The following is a 20,595-nucleotide window of genomic DNA, read 5'->3' as shown; positions in this document are numbered from 1 at the left end:
CCGACCAGAGTGAAGGCGTTTGATTCTTGAGAGAACGGTGAGAAAGCTCAAACGAACAAATTTTGGATTGGCTGGTGATAGGGCTGGATTTTAGGGGTGGTTGTTTCATCAATTTCCCCAACCACGCTTTATTATTATTTTTTTATCACAATAAAAGGAAAGGAAGAAAAATTGAAATATGATGAAAAAGATGACGAAATTTGTGTGGAAATAAGATGGGAGAGTGTAGTATTTATAGAAAAAAAAAACCATTGAACATCCAAAATTGGCCATCCCAATTGTTTTTTATATTTAATTTATGCAATTTTCAGATTGGACATGTATGTCACACGTCCTCCCTCCTCTTTGCATCAAGTGCGCGAAAACGCGTAGACCCTCCCGCCGGAGGGCTCAACAACGAGAACGCGTTGTGCCTCCCACCGGGGGCACAATAAAAGATTCAGCTTCAGCATCAATGATCATACTAAGAAATTATCATAAGTAAATATCATATAAAATCTAGTAATATGGCAAGCAAAACTTTCATAACGTTTATACCAGAGAGAAATATTTGTTCTCAATACAAGCCCTAACATGATTAGGTTCAAAGGATACAAAAGCAGATAAAAAATACTGCTATGTCTCAAACGCACTTCTCCTCTAAAACGCCAATTCATGCCGGCCTTCAACGAGAACCTTGCCCCGAAATAAGCCTTCAAATCTGGGACACCTCCAAAGCCTTTAACAAGGGGGCATCAACAGTCTTCTGGTCATCCTTCTTCTCTGCTGGGAGTGTGTTCTTCTCCTATATTTATCAAACCATGCACCATTAGAACTAAAAAAAATCGACTCAAGAATCAATAATGAGTTGTGAATAGGATGAGGAAACAAACTTGTTTTTCAATTTATGATTTGATCTTTGTGAAAAAGAAAAACGAAAAAAGAAGGAAGAGTTCTTGAGCATTTAGAGACAGTTTAGTTATACTAACTTATCAGGTTTGATTTGAACTATTTTCGGTTGAGTCTATCAAAAGAGAATAAAGTATACATATTCTTTATTGAAATATAATGAACTAGTTATTGATGATTAACATACTATAGCAAAGCAACTATATCCAAAACATGGAAGAGCCAAAAGGTAAGTAAAATTAACCTCGAAAATACGAGCCAACATCCATGAATAGGGAGCAAGGCAATCTCCCACAACGAGTGGCATTTGATTGGTTCAGTCAAATCCAATCGATCCCAAAAAAAAAGACAAAAAATGTGTAAAAAGTTCTCCGATAAACTCATTAGAGATTCAATCCGAACATCGGACCGAGAATTCTTTTAGTGTATACTCAGGAGGGAAATAAGAGCATTGATAGACAGGAAACATGTCCTCTTCAATTATCTCGAAACAATACTGATTATTATCTTCTTTTGTCTTGTGTTCAGCTTCTCCCGGACAGAGATTCAAAAGAAAGAGCTCGCATTCATGAAAACAATGCAATAAATCGCTATGTTATTTAAGCAGAAATCCTGGCAATACATTCTCTGAGTAGACAAAAGGCAAATATATGGAAATGAAAGTTGAAATCCTATGAAAACATGCTCTGAAGTTGTCGTTGCTTTATTCATCTCCAGCCTGCCATAAGTAAATTCATTTATTCAAAATGCACATATGGGTGGAATATGAGGCGAACAAGATGCAAAAATATATATACGATCAATCACAATAATAAGTGGAAAAGGAAAACAAAGTAAGAAATAACATTTAACACTATTACAGAGACATTACGAGAAACGGTGAAACCAAACTCACATTATAAGACCGACTGTCTAGGCTGAACCATTCTCATCTACTTCCAGTTACCCCTAATCTCAAATTTATGTCTCATTCTTTGACTCACATCAAATATTTCAAAACCAGAAACAGATGCATAATTTTATAAGAAAGATAACAGAAACATCCAAACTTCGTACTATAGCATAGATAAATTTGTCCCGACGAATCCAAACTATCCACGGATTATGATATCTAGACGTCATTGTTTACCAAGAAATGCAGACACACCACAATAAAATTTTCATAGAGATATTCACTTATTGAGCTCAAGTGTATACAATGCTAATTGCATACCCGAAAAAATAAATAAAATAGTGTGCACCCGAACTCTTGTTAACCCAAAACTCATGAATTCCTACCTTGAATGGAACATGTTCAAAGCAATGTCACGTCTTCACAAACGACTAAAGAATTTCATTCAAGGAACAATCATATCTCCAAATGAAAGCATACAACCCGTGATTGGTACATCACGAAAAGCAGAATTTTCACTTACTTACCTCAGGCAGAGGAGTCAATTTCGGTGCAGATGTATTAAATTTTTTAGCGCATTCAGAGTATGCAGAGCCGATCCCCACCCCAACACCAAATGCTACAGAAGCCCAACGTGTTACAGGACTTCCTAGTGCAACATTCAACATAGCTGACTGATTGGTGAAATTGATCGATAAACTAATCCACGTGAATATGCATCAAAGCAATTGGTAAGAAAATGCAAAAAGAGAAAAGGGATCTTTCTTAGCATGATTGAGAAACTCTCCTAATCGCAATACTCTATAACAAAATGTTGAATTGGAGAAACAAAATCAGCATAAATTCTGCATTCTACATTAACAACCATTTACTTCCAAAAAACAAAATCAGCATACATTCTGCATTCCACATTTGCAACACTAGGAAAAACAAAACCATACACAAACACACATCCATTTCGCAACAGATTAGTCTACTATGCACATGACAACAGTAAGATCTACTCCCAGTCGCATACATTCTCTTCCTCGCCAGAACACAAAACCTAAGTACCAAATTATCGAGCTCAAAACACCAAAACCACAAATTCCGCAACATCAACGACTAACAAAACTAAAAGCGCGTAAATTTGAGAGGAACACTCACGGAAGAAAAGAAGTCCGACGAAACCGCCGGTGAATGACGAGTACACGAAGCGGTGCACGCTCAAATCGACACAGGCATCCCATTTCGCATTCAAATCGTATTTCTCAGGAATCTCAGCTCTGTTTTCAACCATTTTGAGTTGTTTTCAACAAAATCGCTACAATTTGACTCTGGAATCTATCCCCCTCTCAATCAACAACAAACTTCTCTCCGTTTCAACCCAGGGTTACGCTATGTGTCTGAATTTCTAAATTTTTCCGCTTTTCTTTTTTCCATTGGCCTCTGATATTTTATTTTTCGGCTTTCTTTATTTTAAATTTTTTAAAAAAATCCATTAGTTTTTAATTTGTTTGGGCCTTAATAGATCTTTCAACGTTATTAAGAGTCATTAGGCCCAAATAATAGTAATAGATTTATTTCCCCTAGAGAAAAGAGTAACATATTTTTTTATGATCATATTTCGTTTTAGTACATGTACATTGATGAAATAAAATACAGCATCTTAATATATAGCCATAAACAACAACCATAATTAAATTAAAATGCATAAGCAACTACTTGTGTTGTCACACTATCGGTTCGATCCAACAATCCAAAGATTGTTTAGGTTAATTGTTAAGAGGTTGTATGTCCACCTGCATAGCAAATTTTTTTCACTATGTGAACCTTTTACGCCAATGCATATATAGTTCAATCGGGCCAAAATTTGACACCACCAACAAAAACTAAAGATTTCTAATTAAGGTATTCAAAATTTGAAAAATCAAAATATTAAATTCGGATCAGTTTCTTTAACATTGAGTTCGAAGCAAAAAGGAAAATCTTTTAAAATTCAATTTTTTTTGTTCGATTCAAATTAGTATTTCTAAAATCGAACAAAATCGAAATCCAAATTACACATCTATTAATACTATTGATTTTATTATATTCTAATTTTAATTCCTATAATCTAAACATAATTGGATGAAAAATGAAATTATAAATTATAAAGTTTTTGGATTTTCTCCTACGATTCGGTTCAGATTTTGATTCTAAAATTTCAGAATTTTCGCCTTGGATTATCGGACATTCAATTCGGTTTGAATTATTTTATTTCATAAAAAAAATTACAAATTCAATTCATTTCGATTTTAGCAAGAATCGAAATGAAATGCAAATGCAAACGCTGGCCCCTAAGCCTCAAACTTGTACATAAAAGCATCTGCAGTACGGCTCGCACGAGCCTTGCACCGATGCTGGTGGGATCGAAGCGAGACGTGCCTTTGCGCCCCGAACGCAGAAGAATGAAGAGAGAGGCGCGTGCAAATACTGCCGGAGGCATAGGGCGAGCCGGGCTGTGAGGTGGGGCTCTACTGGTGCAGGGCCCGGTGGCTTCGGACAGAGGCGCCCACCTGCGAGCTCGCTCAGTGTGGATGCTCTAAGCCTCTTCCATTTTTGATGCAGCGATTTGAATTGTTGACCACCATTTTCAAATACTTGAAAATTATAGCGCCACACGACACATTGACCACAGAGGCCATTTGCTATGCTATTTTGCAAAATTAGAGTGTATGGCATATATCCAACTCTAAATCTGCATCCATAAGAAATACTTCATCACATACTTATACTTGTAGTTTTGTGCTAATATGCCACAGATATCACCTGCTTGTTGACGATTTTGGATCATTTCCTTCACACAATTCATCTGCTTGACGATTTTGAATGGTGTAAACATGCATCAAGAAACCACCAAGTCAGAGGCTAACAAGCACTGAAATGGAAGATCAATGATTTGAATAAAAAAACAGAGCAGAAATACGATTCTGTTCTTGATCAATTGATCAACGACAGATATGGCTCCGTACATATACAGTTTATGGACAGGGAAGAGCAGCCAGCCAAGGGAGCAACTTCTCATGGACCAAGTCCGGCCTGTCATCATGGGGGCAATGCCCGACTCCCTCCAACATAGATAGGCTCACCGAGGGCAGTCGAGCAGGTAAGGACGAGAAGTATTTCCCAACCGGGCCATCAATTGGCGTAAACGGATCTTGATCGCCCCATAGGAGCAACACAGGCAGCTTGATCTTCGGCATCAACTGGACTGGATTCGGCCCCGGTGGGCCCGTGATGATCGAAACAAAAGCATCAAGAGCTCCTTCATCAAGCGCTGGCCTCCTAATTATCTGCAGCATTTTCAATAGATTTGAGAAACATCAACATCAATCTGTGTACAATATAAATGATCATTGTTAGATTAATTTCGAACGAATTGAAAGAATTTAGTACCTCTACGAGGTCCTCATCCACGTGTTCCTTATTTCCATAAACGGACAACAACACGTTTCTCAGAGTTTCTCTGCACAAATGTAGCAACAATACGAAGCTCGTTGCCTTCCTCTCTCAACGACTCTCTATAAATGGAAAGAGAGACGAGTCAGTACCTTTGCCTGGCGCGTTCAAACAAATAAGAAGCGATTCCTCTTTGCTTCAGCAAGAAATCAATCAACCAAAGCAAAGGCAAGAACAGCTTTATCCTCCAGTCGTCGACTATAGCCTTGTTGTTCATGCCACCAGCGCAATTGAGCAGCACGAGCGCTCGAACAAGGGACTGACTAGACTCTGTAATAAGATATATATAATAAAAATCAGACTTCACGCCAATCAGTCCTAAAAATGTAAATGATTTCGGGGAAGATGATAAAAAAAACAACACCTGCAGCAGCAATTACACAAGCAAGGCTACCAACGGAGTTCCCCAAAAGCACGGTCGGCTTTTGAACAACCTCATCCAAGAAATCAAGTATCAACTGCAGATACCATCATTTGTCACAATCAAAAGAAGAGAAGAACCATCTTGACACGCGCAGTTCCTACCAAGATAATACGAGAACATAGATGGAAGAAAATGGGCATCGCCAGTTCACCTGAGACCATGCTTCCATGGTGTATTGAAAGCCTGCAGGCTTATCTGAAGCACCAAAGCCAAGGAGGTCGATGGTGTAGACCGTATGGCTTTGAGCCAGTGTCGGGATATTCCTAGATGACATAGATATACAGCTCAGCAACAAACACACACACACACACACACACTTGTCAATGAAGGTGAAAGCAACCATATCAGGATAAGTCAGATAAATTTTCCATGAAAAAAATATGAATCACCCTATGAAATCTCGAGGTAAGAATGGGATGCTTTCACTTTCAGAATGATTTTGATGCATTATACAACCTTTTCAAGGGAATGGGAAGATCTTCACTAAGGGTGTGGTTCTCTTTGTTTGTAAATTTATCATGAGCAAGTAAGAGAAAAAAAAAATCTCCATTTAAATCTCTCATTTCTTTTCCCTCATTTTCTACAAAAGAGAATTTATAAAATGAGGGAAAAGAAATGAGAGATTTAAATGAAGATTTTTTTTATCCCTCATTTTCTCATAATAAATTTACAACTAAAGAGTACGCACCCTAAAGGTAACTTCGTCTCTGTGCAATAGCCCACGATACAATCTAGGTGAGGCAAACCTTACTAAGCAACAAAATTGGACGTGAAAGTTTCCTTTCATCCGGCTCAAGTAGGTACGCCAACTAAATAAAGGGGTTCTCGCTTTCAAATTCTAGAAAACCCCAAAACAAAAAGATCTACTCCTTACTCAAGTTCCTAGTGTTTGGCCCTGGCTTTTCGTAACCGATTGATGACTGAGAGCGCCCTAGACTAGCCATACTAAACATCAAGACAGAGAACCTCTTATCAGATTCGGAGTTTACGCTAGAGAGCCTACTCCTCTAACTAGGCGGAGAGAGCACAAAAAAGAAAAGGAAAAAGGACCATCAATGCGCTTTTAGTGTCCCGTTATCATATCTAATGAATGGGATTTCTCGCGGATGTACCCCATTTTTCGGGTTAACCAAAGAGGTTCATTACATGAGTTTTAAACTGAAATTTTGCCCCTCGGTAGAGTGAGTCTACTTAGCGGAGATGACTAAGTGACATATGGAATATGGCGACTAAAACAGCATGTTGTAGAAGGAGATAAATGGTGGAGCCAACGACCTATTAAGACTAACGTATCTATAGTCCCCATGAGGACACCAAGCGGTGCGACATTCTGTGTGTGAACAGTGAGGTCCCGGGTTCAAACCCCACTGCTCCCCCTCCCCAACTCCCCCAAGTCAAAAAAAAAAAAAAAGACTAACCTATCTACAACTACATCCCCAAGCGGCAGTCGAGATGACAGCGGAATGATTGGCCAAACAGGTGCACAAAATTGCTTTTAATATCTGCACGATTCTCCATTGACACTGCAAAACTTTGGGTTTCTTCAACACTCAGCATCTGAATAGCAACAGCACTGTCATTCTTTAAAGATTCATGGCTATCCACATGGGCCTCCTCACCAGGTCCCACCACTTCACTAACAAAAATACTGTCTGAACACCTAATTTCAAGTAAACCATGAGAACCGGCAGCCCTTGAAGATGCTCTCTGCAGATTCACACCAAATGCTTCCCCAAAATCAAGCTCAATACTCACTTAAAACTATATAATACCCCAACAAACAACGTGGAGCAAGCTCAAGAATCACTCCAAACCATACTCGGAGAACCCTATGCAAGAAGCTCAAGAATCACTTTCAACTAAAAAATAGCCCACCAAACAACACGATACTGTGCAACAAGCTCAAGAATCACTTTAAATATACAATAGCACACCAAACAACGCAGAAGAGATAAACAGCACTAGAAAAACTCGATTCGACAAGCAAGGGAGTCACTTTAAAACACCCTCAAGGGGTAGACACGATTTTTGATTAATGAATTCTCTGTCTCGTAGCAATTATCCATTCTAAATGAGTGATATACCAATGAAACACAGTTTCACCGTCACATTCTCTAGCCATTTTTAACTATAAAGATAATCAACACTTTTGAGGGGAAAAAACAGCTTCTTGAATCAAGTAGGCCATAGAGTGAGTGGTTATTATACAAACTGGATTTATCATATAAAATGTGTTCACTGTGAATTCCCTGAGAAAAATGATGAATTAAAAACTATGAAAATTTTCTCCATGCACTTATGCGATTCGATCCTTAGACCACGAATTCATTCAGCAAGGTGATGAATCAAACGTAGATCGTAAACTTAAAGCCCGAAAATGATATATACTTGAACTGATTCGAACCACTCTCATCAATTGAACAAGAAACATAGAGAGAAAGAGAGAGAGGGAGAGAGAGATTCACCTGCGCCAATGAGCAATCGATGCACCAAAACCATGAACCAGAAGGAGGGGAGGTTTCACATCAGCAGTAGCTTCACTGCTTATTTCTGGATAAACAAAGTAATTAATGGCGTAACCCCTCCACGCCCACTTCTTGCACTTCCTATCAATCTCGCCCACCTCCAACGGCGGCAAAGACTCCTCCTTTCCGGTGGCCACCGCCGCCTCTGCGTCCGCTGCAGCTGCGCTAGCACGCACTACGGCGGAAATGGGATTCTTGGGAATTGTCCGAGAAGAAGGAAACTTGAGCAAATTCCCCAAACTGCAACTGGGATTCTGCTGTATTTGGCGCGGAGCAAATGACGACGACGATGATGAAAATGATAGGAAAAAAACATGGCTAGCAGCAAGATTAACGGCCATAATAACAAACCAAAAATAAATATTCTTTTCCCCAATTAACTAGCAGAAATATTGCATCAAAATTCACAGTCCCCGCCAAAATTATGAAGAGATAATAGTGTTCACAGAAATTGGCAGAAAATTCGGAGCTGACAGCCACTGAGTTTTAAGCTTAAAATAATATCCTATGAAGTAAGTAATCAACCTTAACAATTTATTAACTTAAAAAATTCTAAAGAATTAAAAATTCATTTATATACTCCACATGAGTATGATCAATCTTATAAAAAATAAATTAAAATATAATAAATTGAAATTAAAATGGAAGAAAAATGATACGTAAATGGGGGACACCAAATTTCAAGTGGTATTTATTTCCAAAAAACAAATACTATGCACTCCACTTTCCTATGGGCCATTCAATCTTGGCCCAATAAGTATTACATTGGGCCTGGAGATATTTGGGCCCTCAGAAAAGGATAAAGGACAAAACAGAATATAGTAGCTCCTACGATACAATAAATTAACATTTTCTTTTTATTTTTCACTATCACTATTTCTATTTGTTACAACAGATCATGAAGATTCCATATTTCCATCGATTTGGTACTTCAATGATTATTATTTTGTATTTTATTTATAAAAAATATGTATATATGAAAAAAGATTATAAAAAGTTTTGAATTTAAAGTTATGTGTATTCGTTTGTATAAATAATAAAATAAAATAAAATAAAAATAGGCGGATAATATTCACATTGCCGACAAATGGATAAATGTTTAACCTCGGATTCCATCATTCTCTCTCTCCTTTTGTATTAAAATTTCAAAAAGTAATACAAATCTCATTCTCACTAAGGCCGTGTTTGCAGGTCTAAAATTGAATGCCAACTTTGACATGTTTCTCTCTCTCTTTCTTTCTTTCTTTTTTTTTTTCAACTTCGACACGTTACACATATGAAGAAAGAACATATTGTCGTGTGCGTGTGTTGGCCTAGCGATAAAAGATTAATGCCTAAGGCCAAAGGTCTTGGGTTCAAGTCTCATATGGTGCGGTCATTTAATTTCTTTATTTAATATTGTAAATTTATATATAAAAAAAGAACATATTGTCCGTGGACACGAAAAAAAGGTCCTACTTACTCTCTTTTTTTATCTATAAAAAAGAATTATATTTAACTTTTTGAACCATCATATTATACTTTTTCTTCTATATACAACATATTTTCTTTATCTTTTTATCCTTACAATTTTTTCTTTATTTATAAAAAAATCACATTTAGTTCAATCCTAACCACTCAATTCATATAATAGTGGAACCATTTTTTCACTACATAAAAATCACTACTCATTTTATTAAAATTTGTGCCCGTCAAAAGTATCATAGCCCTAAATCTTATACTTTTGATGGACGGAGGAAAAATTATATTTGTCCGTCCACAAAGATTGTACGATTAAAAAAAAACTACTCTTATATTTTAAACTTCCACACTCAATATTTACGAAATACTCAATTATTTAACACATCAATTTGAATGGATTCCTTTCTCCACTCAATTTTGATGGATCCTCTTCTACACTTTATAGACGAGTATTTATTAAACTTGTGTCCTCCACTCCACCATACACAACACATTTTTATCCTTTATTTTAATTTGTGATTATATATATATATATATATATATATATATATATATATATTTTTCATAGGTATTTGGTGCGCATTTGGTAAACTCACATTTCTATGCAATACTTGCAAACTATACAGGACGATTAATCATACTACCTTCGTACACAAAAGGACTTCTTACTTTTCCTTTTTGAAATGTCTATAAAAGAATTTTTAATCTATTTTTGGACTATCCCCACCATTTATAAGTATCTCATTTGCTCTTACTTTTTACCTTTCCACCACTTTCAATACTAATTAAAACACATTTTTCATCATTCTTAATACACTCAACAACATTTTCTCCTCTCTAAATACACTAAGCAACCTTGCCGATGAGGCCTAGCTCAAGTAGCAAAGCTGAGGCACCCACAGACTCTCCTTTGCGAGAGGTATTGGGTTCAATTCCCGCATGCGTGCGGTAGTTTTCTCACTTTTGTGTGGGAGTGTTTTCACTTTTGTGTGAGTAGTGGTTCCGCCTGCGTGCGGTTGTTTTTCCACCTTTGTGTGATATGGGTCCTGTCTGCGTGCGGATTGCTTATTAGATTATTTATCAGATACCCTCTTGTAATTCTTAAAAAATACACTAAACAACATTTTTCTTAAAACTCGTGTCACGTCCTCTTATAATCATATATATGGCGATAACATTCACTAATAATAAATAATCAGTTCAAAATTAGTATCATTTTTTTAATCATTCCCCTACAATTCACGGTTTAGGGCACACTGTTACACGATTAGGGCTACGATAGCACGAGTGATGTTCTTCTTGCTCATTCGGTGGGACATTCAAATCCACCCCTCCTAATGCAAGCGATGTTGTACATGCACGCCTCTTGTGGCCTTGACCTTTGCAGCATGAGCTTACTTGACTGTGTGTGTTACAAGAAGTCTCAACGGCCAATCGAGTCCTGCTCATCTTGGAAGAAAAGCATAATTAAAAAAATATATCCGTGTACACAATTCGTGCAGCGAAGAACTCTAAAACGTGTGTGACATTGCTTTCTATAATTTTGCTTTATAAAATTTTACTATAATACTAAAAATAAGTAAAAAACAACTAAAAACTCTTATTTATAACATAAAATGCAAATGGAACCTTGCAGAATTAAAAAAAAAAAAATACAACTGTGTGCATATAAATGAAACCGCGTGCATCCGTGTAAAAAAGAATCATAAACCATGTACAGATACTTTTCAACCTTATTACCTAGATTAACATCGAATTAATGTGTTATTCGCCCAATAAATGTCTCAATCATTAAATTAATATTCATTAAGAATAAAATTATCATTATAACATCTCTAATCTAAAAATAAGTAATCGTGTACCGTATACGCTAACCCTGTATGTAAGAACATACATAAAAATGTAACAATTTTTATACCTTATGCACTGTTATTCGCCCAATAAATGATCTTAATCATTAACTTAATATTCTTTAAGTATAAAATTATCATTATAACATCTCCCATCTTAAAAAAAAGGCAATCGTGTCCACCATGTACGCCAACAGTTTAATTAAGAATACGCATAAAATTTTAACAATTTTCATACCTTATATACTGTTCTTGAATCATCAACTTCAGATTAAAGTATTATGTTACTTTGACAAACTGTGGACGAATCAATAAACGATTTTTTGAGAGTGGTTCTGATGTATTTTTTGGGTTTCTCACTTTAAGTTTTTTAAATAATTTATGTTTCAACAGCCTTAATTAAAATGAAGTTCAAAACTTTAACTCAATAAATGCGAAATGTACAATCCCAATAAATGGACTAAATGTTTATTGGTGAGATTTGATTTGGTTCATAAATGAGGAGGATTTATCTTCTCTCTCATACTTTATCACTTTTATACTTTATTAACTACACACTTAAAACATTAATCTACAACTCATTAATTTTCGTGCCGAAAACAAACATATCAAAATTCGTCAGACGGAGAGAGTATAAGAAATTAATTTTGAATTTTGGAGTTCTCACTCATTGACGAGAGCTTGTAGTAGGCGCAGCCCACGGGCTTTGACCTTCACGTGCTCCGGTTCCCATTAACCGGCGACCGGGCCGACCCCACCGCCACCCGACGTTCGACCCCTCCGCCTCCGACGTCTCCCTGCCGCCACTGGAGAAGGTCCGCTCCCGCCGCCGCCGCTGAAGAAGCTCCGCCGCTGCTGTCGCTGAAGAAGAGATCTGCTCCTCAGATCTCCTCCATCCAGCCTCGGATTCTCGTTGCCGGCAGTTGCCCAGCAAAGTAGCCGCCACCGTCTGGAACTGTTGCTGCTTCGCTGAGGTCGACGGATCTGACCTCCAGCAGTCCGTCTCGCTCGAAGCCGCCGCCGCCGTCACCAGCTGGAAGTCCGGCAGCCGCGACCACCCTGAAACGCCACCTGCCGCCACAGTTGCTGCCTGAGGTTGACGGTCAGCAGCTCGATGGATTGAGATCGGTTTTATCACTCTTGGCAGCGCCGCTTTCCGGCCTCTCCGTGCCGCCGTCCTCGCCGGCTTGCTCAACCATCTTCCGATGGTTTTGACAGCGGAGATCTCCGGCAACTCTCCACGAACGTCGGGTGCCTCTCCCCATCAGTTTCCGATGGTTTCGACGGCAGAGGTCTCCGGCAATGTTTCTCCACGAACATCGGGCGCGTCTCCCCAGCAGCGCCCCCCGACTGTTCTTTCTCCCCAGAAGTTCCCTCACCCTTCTGCTCTGCGTGAGTCTGAAGACTCAAGCGCCGTTGCTGCGCCGATTGCTTCCCCTCCGACATCAGACAGAGGGGCCCTCAATCTCCCTTCGGTTTCTGCAAATTTTGAACATCATTTGAAACCCTCGAATGGGGTTTCTAAACAAAACTTTCAAGTTAATCTCAGGAGCACGGTGGATGTCCCTGCTGCACCTGTTTCTGTGAATTCGACTGAACAACAGAACGTTTCATACGCTCGGATTACTGCCCCTCAAAAGTTTCGACAGCCGGATTTACCAGCGCATAATTTTCGTGCCCTCCGTCCGGTTAGGCATGGTGATCAAGGTACTCTTGTTATACCACGTGATATTCAGGATTCTCAATTGAAGAAGTTTAAGCATGCTCTTATAGGCAGACTTTTGTTAAATAAAGGCGATAAGCCGAGGCAATCTCGTGAGTTAAAGGCGGAACTTCAATCGCTTTGGAAAATTTCTTCTCCCTGGCACTTGATGCCGATGGGTAAGGGTTACTATACTCTTAGATTTCAGTCGAAAGAGGATAAAGCCACTGCAAAAGCTAATCTTTTATGGAATTTATCTGTTGGATCGCTTCGGTTACGTGATTGGGTTCGTTACTTTAATCCCTACAAGGAATCTTCTTCTCTCGCTCAGATGTGGGTTCGGATTTATCATTTGCCTGTGGAGTTTTGGCATCCTGAAATTATTTCGGGTATTGGAAGTTGGCTTGGACAGCCGTTGAAAATTGATGGAAATTCTATGACTGAAGATGTAGGACACTTTGTGCGTATGTTGGTTGAAATTGATTTGGCACAGACTTTGCCGATGACGCTTAATATTGATGGAGGGGACTACGAGTTTTCGGTGGAGTTCAGTTATGAATATATACCTATTTTTTGTCATCGATGCAAGATTACGGGCCATTCGATGGAGAAATGTCGCAAGAGTGACAAATCACAGGGAAAGACAACAGATGAGGTGGAAAAGAGGAACAACGGACCGGAATGGCACGCTATCGGGAAGGCGGTGGTACAAGATTCGGTGTTGCATAACACTGAGGCTTTGGAAGCGGTAGATAATAATGACTCCTCGGATCATTTAAAAGTTACATCTGTTAAAGCTGTTGAGGTGAAGTCTGCTCTGACGGAGCGTGCTCAAGTGGAGCAGACCACGGTAGAGCAGAAGTCTGGGAATTCCTTTGCCCCTTTGGTGACGGCAGAGCAATCAAGCGAGATGGCTGACCATACAGTTTACGGGCCGGATACGGATGTTTTGAAGCAGATTATTCAGCCAGCTAATAGTGATGAGGAGGTGGACGAGGATCTTGAGATGGAGACCACCCCGTCTGGGAAGAATGTTAAGGACTCTCCTACTCCAGATTTTGCAAGTCGTATTAATCGGTTAGAGGAGCAGGTTAGCCAGGGAATACAATTACTTGTTGATCAAGCACCGACTAAACGACGGGGACGTCCTCCAAAGGGTATGGAACGCCCGCGCGTCCCACAACCTTTGGAAGATAGCATAAAGAATCGACTCCGTCATGCGGAGAAAATGGGTTATAAGCCGAGGGAGTTTGTTTTCAATAAAAGCAGAAGTGATAGTATCTGTGTTATGAATAATATCTCCAAAGGACGTTGGTCGGATGAAATGGAGATGGACGACTTCTGCAACAATATGGATCATTGTTGAGATTGAGTTTCTGTACGCTGAAGTTTTAGGCTTTCTGCGTTTCCTATTTTGGTTTTTTTCTTTCTTTTGACGAGCTCCTTCTCGAGCCTCGGGGCCCTTGTTTGCGTACTTGTGCTTTCACTGGTTTTTCCTTTATCTTTTTAATAAAACTTCAATTTAATAATATAAGAAATTAAATGAGAAAGAGTTATATATTCGTGCAAGTCAACAATAACACTTTTTAAGGCCAAAATGCTACCAAATTCATAGTTTTATAAAAGTGATTTTTTAAAAAAACTGTTTTATAAAAGTGAATTAAAAATTCATTTATTTTATCAAATAAGCTATTATTCCCTCCGTCCCACTCCAATAAGCCCAATCTTAATATGGAAATATTTAGGGCTATTAAGTAACAATAAATGAGTACTCTCTCCGTCCCGTTAATCAAGTCCCCTTTCTTTTGGGCACGGGTATTTAGGAGACTAAAATTAAGAGTTAAATGGTATATTTGAAAAGGTTAATGTTACTTTAATTAAGGGTCTCAGGCTCATTAACACTGCTGCACCACCGCCTGTGCCACTGTCGCGCCACCGCCTGTGCACCACCGCACCACCACAATTTCTGAACCACACCACCGGAAATTAAAAAAACGGAGGCGAACCCTGCCCAAAACACCAAAACATTGGGCCTTAATTTCAATTTCTGAGCCGGAACACCAAAACACCACAGAGAAATCAAAAAAATGGAAGAGCAGGTGGTGGGCGAGAGGCGGAGGGCAGAGGCGGTGTTGGAGCCCGCGGAGGCGCGAGGGCAGCGGCTGTTGCGGCAGAGGCGGCGTTGGAGCCCGCGGAGGCGCGAGGCGGCGGAGGCGTTGGAGGCAGAGCAGGAGGAAGGTGGCGGAGGCATGAGGATGGTGGCGAAGGCGCGAGGCGCCAGAGGTGCGAGGCGGTGGAAGAAGGCGGATGGAAGGTGAAGTCGGCGGAGGCGGTGGAACAAGAGGAGAGAGGGGGGATGATTGAGAGAGAGAGAGAGAGAGAGAGAGAGAGAGAGAGAGAGAGGGGCAGGGGAGGAAGAGGCAGAGGGAAATCTAGGGTTTGCAGTGGTGGCGTTGGAGGCGGTGCAAGAGGATTGCGGCAGAGGAAGGTGGAAGGTGGAAGGTGGTGGAGGCGGTGGAAGGTGGATGGATTGGAGATTGGAGGTGGTGAAAGAAGAAGAGGAGAGAGGGGGGAGATGACGAAGAGAGAAGAGAGAAGTGAGGAGAGAGAGAGGGGCAGGTGGGTTGGGTTGTGAGAGGAGAGAGAGATAATTAAATCTATTAATTGTATTCTAATTATTGCCAAAAAAGGAAAGGGGACTTGAATATTGGGACGGCCCAAAAAGAAATACGGGACTTGAATATTGGGACGGAGGGAGTACTATTTAATCTTTTCATAAGGGGAGTACACTTAAAAGGTTAATTTTTGGTGGACCACACACCATTTAACTACCAAAAAATGAGTTTCTTAATTTTCGTGCTGAAAAGAAGTGAGTCTATTGGTCTGGGATGGAGGGAGTACCATGTATTGCCACCACTATGGTCTATGAATAGATCTCCCAAATTACGAACCTTATTGTGAAATAAATTTGGAATTTAACTAAGAGGGTGTTTGACTGAGCTTATAAGCTCCTCAAAATAACTTATAAGCTGTTTAGGAGCTTATAAGCTCATTCAAAGTGTTTGGCAAAATAAGCTCCTAAACAGCTTATAAGCTCAAAAAACTTATATGCTCCTCAAAAAATAAGCTCGTCTACTCCAACTTATTTTTTTATAATCTCATATGCAACAATCATTTTACTAATGTTTTTCAACTATAATTTAATATTTTCATCATTAATCATTTAAGTTCATTTCTCTTCAATTTTTTTTCTCTCTAACATATAAGCTCAATTATTCAAACACTTTGATAATTATAAGCTCTTAAAACATCTTATAAGCTATACTCTTTAAAATAAGCTTAGCCAAACACCCTCTAACTTAGGGTTCATAAAATAAGGGAATCACCTTATTTTTTATACCATGCCAAACACGACCTAGAATTGTGTCTGAAGAAAAACCTGAGCAAGAAAAACGTAATTCGTTTTCGCTTCTGTTTTGTCTTCATCTTCCTCATTCTTCTCTCTTCACCAACTCTAGAATTCTCACTCCACTCACACCCCTCAATCTCTCTCTCTCGCTCTCTCTCTCCACAAAATGGCGGAGGAAGCCCACCTAATACATCCACCGGAAGCGGCACAGCCGCCGCCGGCCACGGCTGAGGAAACCCAAACACCACCTCCGCAGCAGTCGGAGCCCATTCCCGAACCGCCGCTAGCATCACTCTCACTAGACGAAGCACCACCCCCCGCCGCCGCCGCCACCGTCGAAGAACACCCGAAAGAATCCCCAGTAACCATCGTCGAAAGAGACTCTCCTCTCCCGCCGCCGCCGCCGGAGTCCCCCACCGCCACCGCCACGGTCACCCTCACCACCACCCAGCCGCTAGCCGCCGCGCTGTCGGTGCCCCAAGAATCTGAAGAAGTCACAGAAACAGAGACGAAAACGAAACCGCCGCCGCAATCGCTCGGCTCCTTCAAAGAGGAGAGCAACCGAATCTCAGATCTCTCGCAGTCCGAACTCAAATCCCTCCACGAATTCAAGAACCAAATCGCCGCCGCCGAATTCGGCGACGAGGCCTCCATATGGGGCGTGCCGCTGCTGAAGGACGACCGCAGCGACGTCGTTTTGCTGAAATTCCTCCGCGCCCGCGACTTCAAAGTGAAGGAATCCCTCTCCATGCTAAAAAACACCCTAAAATGGAGAAAGGATTTTGGGGTGGACGAGCTGCTCAAGGAGGATTTGGGCGACGATCTTGAAAAAGTGGTGTTTATGCACGGCTGCGACAAAGAAGGCCACCCCGTTTGCTACAATGTGTATGGAGAGTTTCAGAATAAGGAATTGTATGCTAAGACGTTTGGAGATGAGGAGAAGAGGCAGAGGTTCTTGAGGTGGAGGATTCAGTTCTTAGAGAGGAGTATCAGGAAGCTGGATTTCAATCCGGGGGGGATTAATACGATATTTCAAATTAGCGATTTGAAGAACTCACCCGGGCCGGGGAAGAAGGAGCTTCGGATTGCTACAAAACAGGCTCTGCTCATCCTGCAGGATAACTATCCTGAATTCGTGACCAAGCAGGTATTGAGAGCATGAGATGTGATGCAAAAATTGGAAAATGTTAATGAAGATTTCATGTTTTATTTTTTAATGAAATTATGTTTGCAGTAGTGTTGATGATCATTTCACTAGCTAACTCTGTTTGTTGCATAGGTGGAGGAAGTTTTGATTCGATTAGCTATGTGTTTGAGCTCGATATCTTTGATTATGAGCTGGGGAAATGCATTCTTGGCGTGGTTGAGTTAGCAATGCAATTTAGATCATGTTGTGATTGTGTAAATTGATGTGGGATTTAGGTTTACACACTATGTTTGGGGGAGAAAAGTGATGGGGGTCTGTAACGTGAGATGTAATACAAATGCATTCTTGGTGTGGTGAAGTTAGTAATGCTATTTAGATCATGTTGTTGATTGCGTGTAAATCTATGTGGAATTTAGGTTTACGCATTATGTTTGGGGCAGAAAAGGTGATGAGGGTCGAATACGAGTGCGTTCTTGGTTTTGTGAAGCTAGCAATGCTATTAAGATAATGTTGTTGACATTTGTATAAATTTATGGAATTGAGGTTTGCATACTTCTTTTGGGAAAAAAACGGTGTTGAAGGTGGAACACGAGATGTAGTACAAAATTTTCATAGAAGATCTCATGACCTGCAATATTCATTGACTTTATGTTGAGGTATTAGGGTGTTACATTAGGTTAGGCGCGTGTAGTGTTGCTGATGATTTACCAACTCTATCTATTGTGTAAGGTGGTTTAGTTTAGGGTTTAGGGTTTAGTTGCAGAGAGGATTTTAGTGCAATTGTGCTTGAGATCTTAGATTTTGAGTTGTAAAACTTAAAATGCATTCATGGTGTGGTGAAGTAGCAATACTATTTAGATAATGCCATTGATTGTATAATTTTTGTGGGTTTAATATAGTTGGATTTTTTTGGCAGAGAAGTGTTCAGTTCGATTATCATATATATGTGGAGTTTGACATCTTGAATTTTGAGGCGTAAAAATGCATTCTTGGTTTGCGAAGTTAGCCTTATTTAGAGAATGTCATTGATTGTCTAAATTTATGTGGTGTTGTTAAGGCTTAGCCCACTTTGTTTGTTTTGTACAGGTTGTGGTGTTTTTGGATTGAGAATGTGTTTTACCAGTAACCTCACTCTTTTCTTGCTCGTAGGTGTTCATCAACGTTCCATGGTGGTATCTGGCTTTCTACACGATGATGAGTCCGTTCTTGACTCAGCGAACCAAAAGCAAATTTGTCTTTGCCAGCCCATCAAAAACCCCTGAAACGCTTTTCAAGTGCGTAAAGCTTTCTCTAATGTTGAAGTATTCGTTCATTGTTTGAGGTGTCGGGATACCTTAACTTTCTGTTTCATCGTGGTTGAACAGGTACATAACACCGGAGCAAGTGCCAACTCAATATGGTGGCCTTAGTGTAGATTTCTGCGAGTGCAACCCCGAGTTTACTGTGGAAGATCCGGCCACAGAGATCACTATCAAACCTGCAACAAAGCAGATCGTTGAGATCATCGTGAACGAGGTTTGCTAGGACATGTTTAGGTCATTGATACTTGAATCTTGATCCCATTACTCGGATGAATGATCTGAAATTGAAATGATCTGCAGAAATGCACTTTGTGTTGGGAGCTCCGTGTGGTCGGGTGGGAAGTGAGATACGGTGCAGAATACGTGCCAAATGATGAACGGGGTTACACGGTGATCGTGCACAAGACTAGGAAGATGCTCCCAACGGATGAGCCTGTTGTGTTGGGAAGTTTCAACGTGACCGAACTAGGGAAGATATTCCTCACCGTTGACAACACTACCACGAAGAAGAAGAAGCTCGTCTACCGGTTCAAGGTTCTCTGAGGTAAGAGATGTCTTGTTTCTTATGATTTTCTTTGAAGAAACATGTTTTAGGTTAAGCTCAAATTGGTGTGTTTTCTCAGTCATAGATATGATGCCTCGTACGATGTGTTTTGTTATGTATTTCTCATTGTTAATGATATGTTTGTACTAAGCAAAGAAATATTGTCATAGCTTTGATTATCAAAGCTTTCTTTTCATCTTTTCTTTCCATGTCTTTACCGCTAGCTCAAATTAGGTTTCAGTCCATCGTGCCGCAATCTTTAAATTTACTTATTTAATTGTTAATTTATCAATTTTTTTTTTTAAATACGCACTTTATCACTAGGTCGTTCAAGAGGACTAATTATTGGTGTGTGTGAGTTGGCCTGGTAGTAAAGCGGTTAATACCAAAGTTATAATAGAAAATGAAACAAGCGCAATTTAGTTGATAAAGATATTTTTCTTTCCAATTAATGGGCATGAAATTTGATTCACCTTGTAACTAAATAAATGAAACATGTGGGAATATGTCATCACATTTAAAAAAGGAAAAAATAATTGCTATAACAGATTTCTAACGACAAACAGCCAACATTATTACTCCAATGTTTATTATTATGGACGTGGAGAAAATAATTAAAACCTGTCGGTTAGTTAGTCATTCACTACACTAGTAATAATAACCATGCAATCACGTCAAAGACTTGAGTGAATAAAGATGGGTGCAGTTGAGCTTTCAATAAAATATATATCACTTGATTATCACGTAACGTTGCACCTTTTAATTTCCATTTTGTCAAACATTAAGCTAAAGTATATCATCATATTCATAGCCAAAATTGTGAAAGGCTTTAGATGGTAAATTGAGAACTCGTGTATAGTCGGACTTTAGATTATTGTTGGAGGCTTATGTTGTTTGATTAGGTAAAGATTAGAGATGGGCTAAAGCTGTCAAATGAATCGGATCAGATTTTTTGGGCTGCGATTTCAACGG

General features: G+C 39.6%; 3 protein-coding genes across 11 annotated transcripts; 1 reads left to right on the top strand and 2 right to left on the bottom strand.

Annotated features, from left to right (window-relative positions):
- Positions 1–507: 507 nt before the first annotated feature.
- LOC131010238 (MICOS complex subunit MIC10-like) lies at positions 508–3,240 on the bottom strand. Of its 4 annotated transcripts, XR_009096516.1 has the most exons (4): positions 2,927–3,240; positions 2,308–2,429; positions 1,133–1,606; positions 508–784 (listed from the first exon to the last, which is right to left on the bottom strand). XR_009096516.1 is itself a non-coding variant. In XM_057937666.1 (3 exons), exons 1-3 carry the CDS (start codon positions 3,057–3,059, stop codon positions 1,592–1,594), a joined length of 270 nt encoding a protein of 89 aa, XP_057793649.1. In that variant the 5' UTR covers positions 3,060–3,240; the 3' UTR covers positions 508–1,591. The 4 variants fall into 4 exon arrangements, 3 of the variants coding, with proteins under 3 accessions (XP_057793649.1, XP_057793647.1, XP_057793648.1); XM_057937666.1 differs by having other exon boundaries at positions 508–1,606; XM_057937664.1 differs by having other exon boundaries at positions 508–1,606; positions 2,304–2,429; positions 2,927–3,220.
- Positions 3,241–3,999: 759 nt separating this feature from the next.
- LOC131010237 (pheophytinase, chloroplastic) lies at positions 4,000–8,856 on the bottom strand. 6 transcript variants are annotated; one of them, XR_009096514.1, is made up of 8 exons: positions 8,150–8,856; positions 5,836–5,947; positions 5,625–5,718; positions 5,353–5,530; positions 5,198–5,267; positions 4,774–5,094; positions 4,571–4,613; positions 4,000–4,499 (listed from the first exon to the last, which is right to left on the bottom strand). XR_009096514.1 is itself a non-coding variant. In XM_057937663.1 (7 exons), the coding sequence occupies exons 1-6, from the start codon at positions 8,548–8,550 to the stop codon at positions 4,783–4,785; spliced, it is 1,167 nt and encodes a 388-aa protein (XP_057793646.1). In that variant the 5' UTR covers positions 8,551–8,786; the 3' UTR covers positions 4,000–4,679; positions 4,774–4,782. The 6 variants fall into 6 exon arrangements, 4 of the variants coding, with proteins under 4 accessions (XP_057793646.1, XP_057793645.1, XP_057793644.1 ...); XR_009096515.1 differs by having other exon boundaries at positions 4,571–4,616; positions 8,150–8,786; XM_057937663.1 differs by having other exon boundaries at positions 4,000–4,679; positions 8,150–8,786.
- Positions 8,857–16,625: 7,769 nt separating this feature from the next.
- Positions 16,626–19,819, top strand: LOC131010236 (patellin-3-like). Its single transcript, XM_057937659.1, has 4 exons — positions 16,626–17,778; positions 18,928–19,052; positions 19,143–19,293; positions 19,380–19,819. The coding sequence occupies exons 1-4, from the start codon at positions 16,798–16,800 to the stop codon at positions 19,620–19,622; spliced, it is 1,500 nt and encodes a 499-aa protein (XP_057793642.1). The 5' UTR covers positions 16,626–16,797; the 3' UTR covers positions 19,623–19,819.
- Positions 19,820–20,595: the final 776 nt, after the last annotated feature.

Source organism: Salvia miltiorrhiza, chromosome 2, assembly GCF_028751815.1.
Source record: "Salvia miltiorrhiza cultivar Shanhuang (shh) chromosome 2, IMPLAD_Smil_shh, whole genome shotgun sequence".
In the NCBI taxonomy this organism is placed as follows: domain Eukaryota; kingdom Viridiplantae; phylum Streptophyta; class Magnoliopsida; order Lamiales; family Lamiaceae; genus Salvia; species Salvia miltiorrhiza.
The sequence above is the reverse complement of the archived record's forward strand: the minus strand, read 5'-3'. Positions and strand labels throughout refer to the sequence as shown.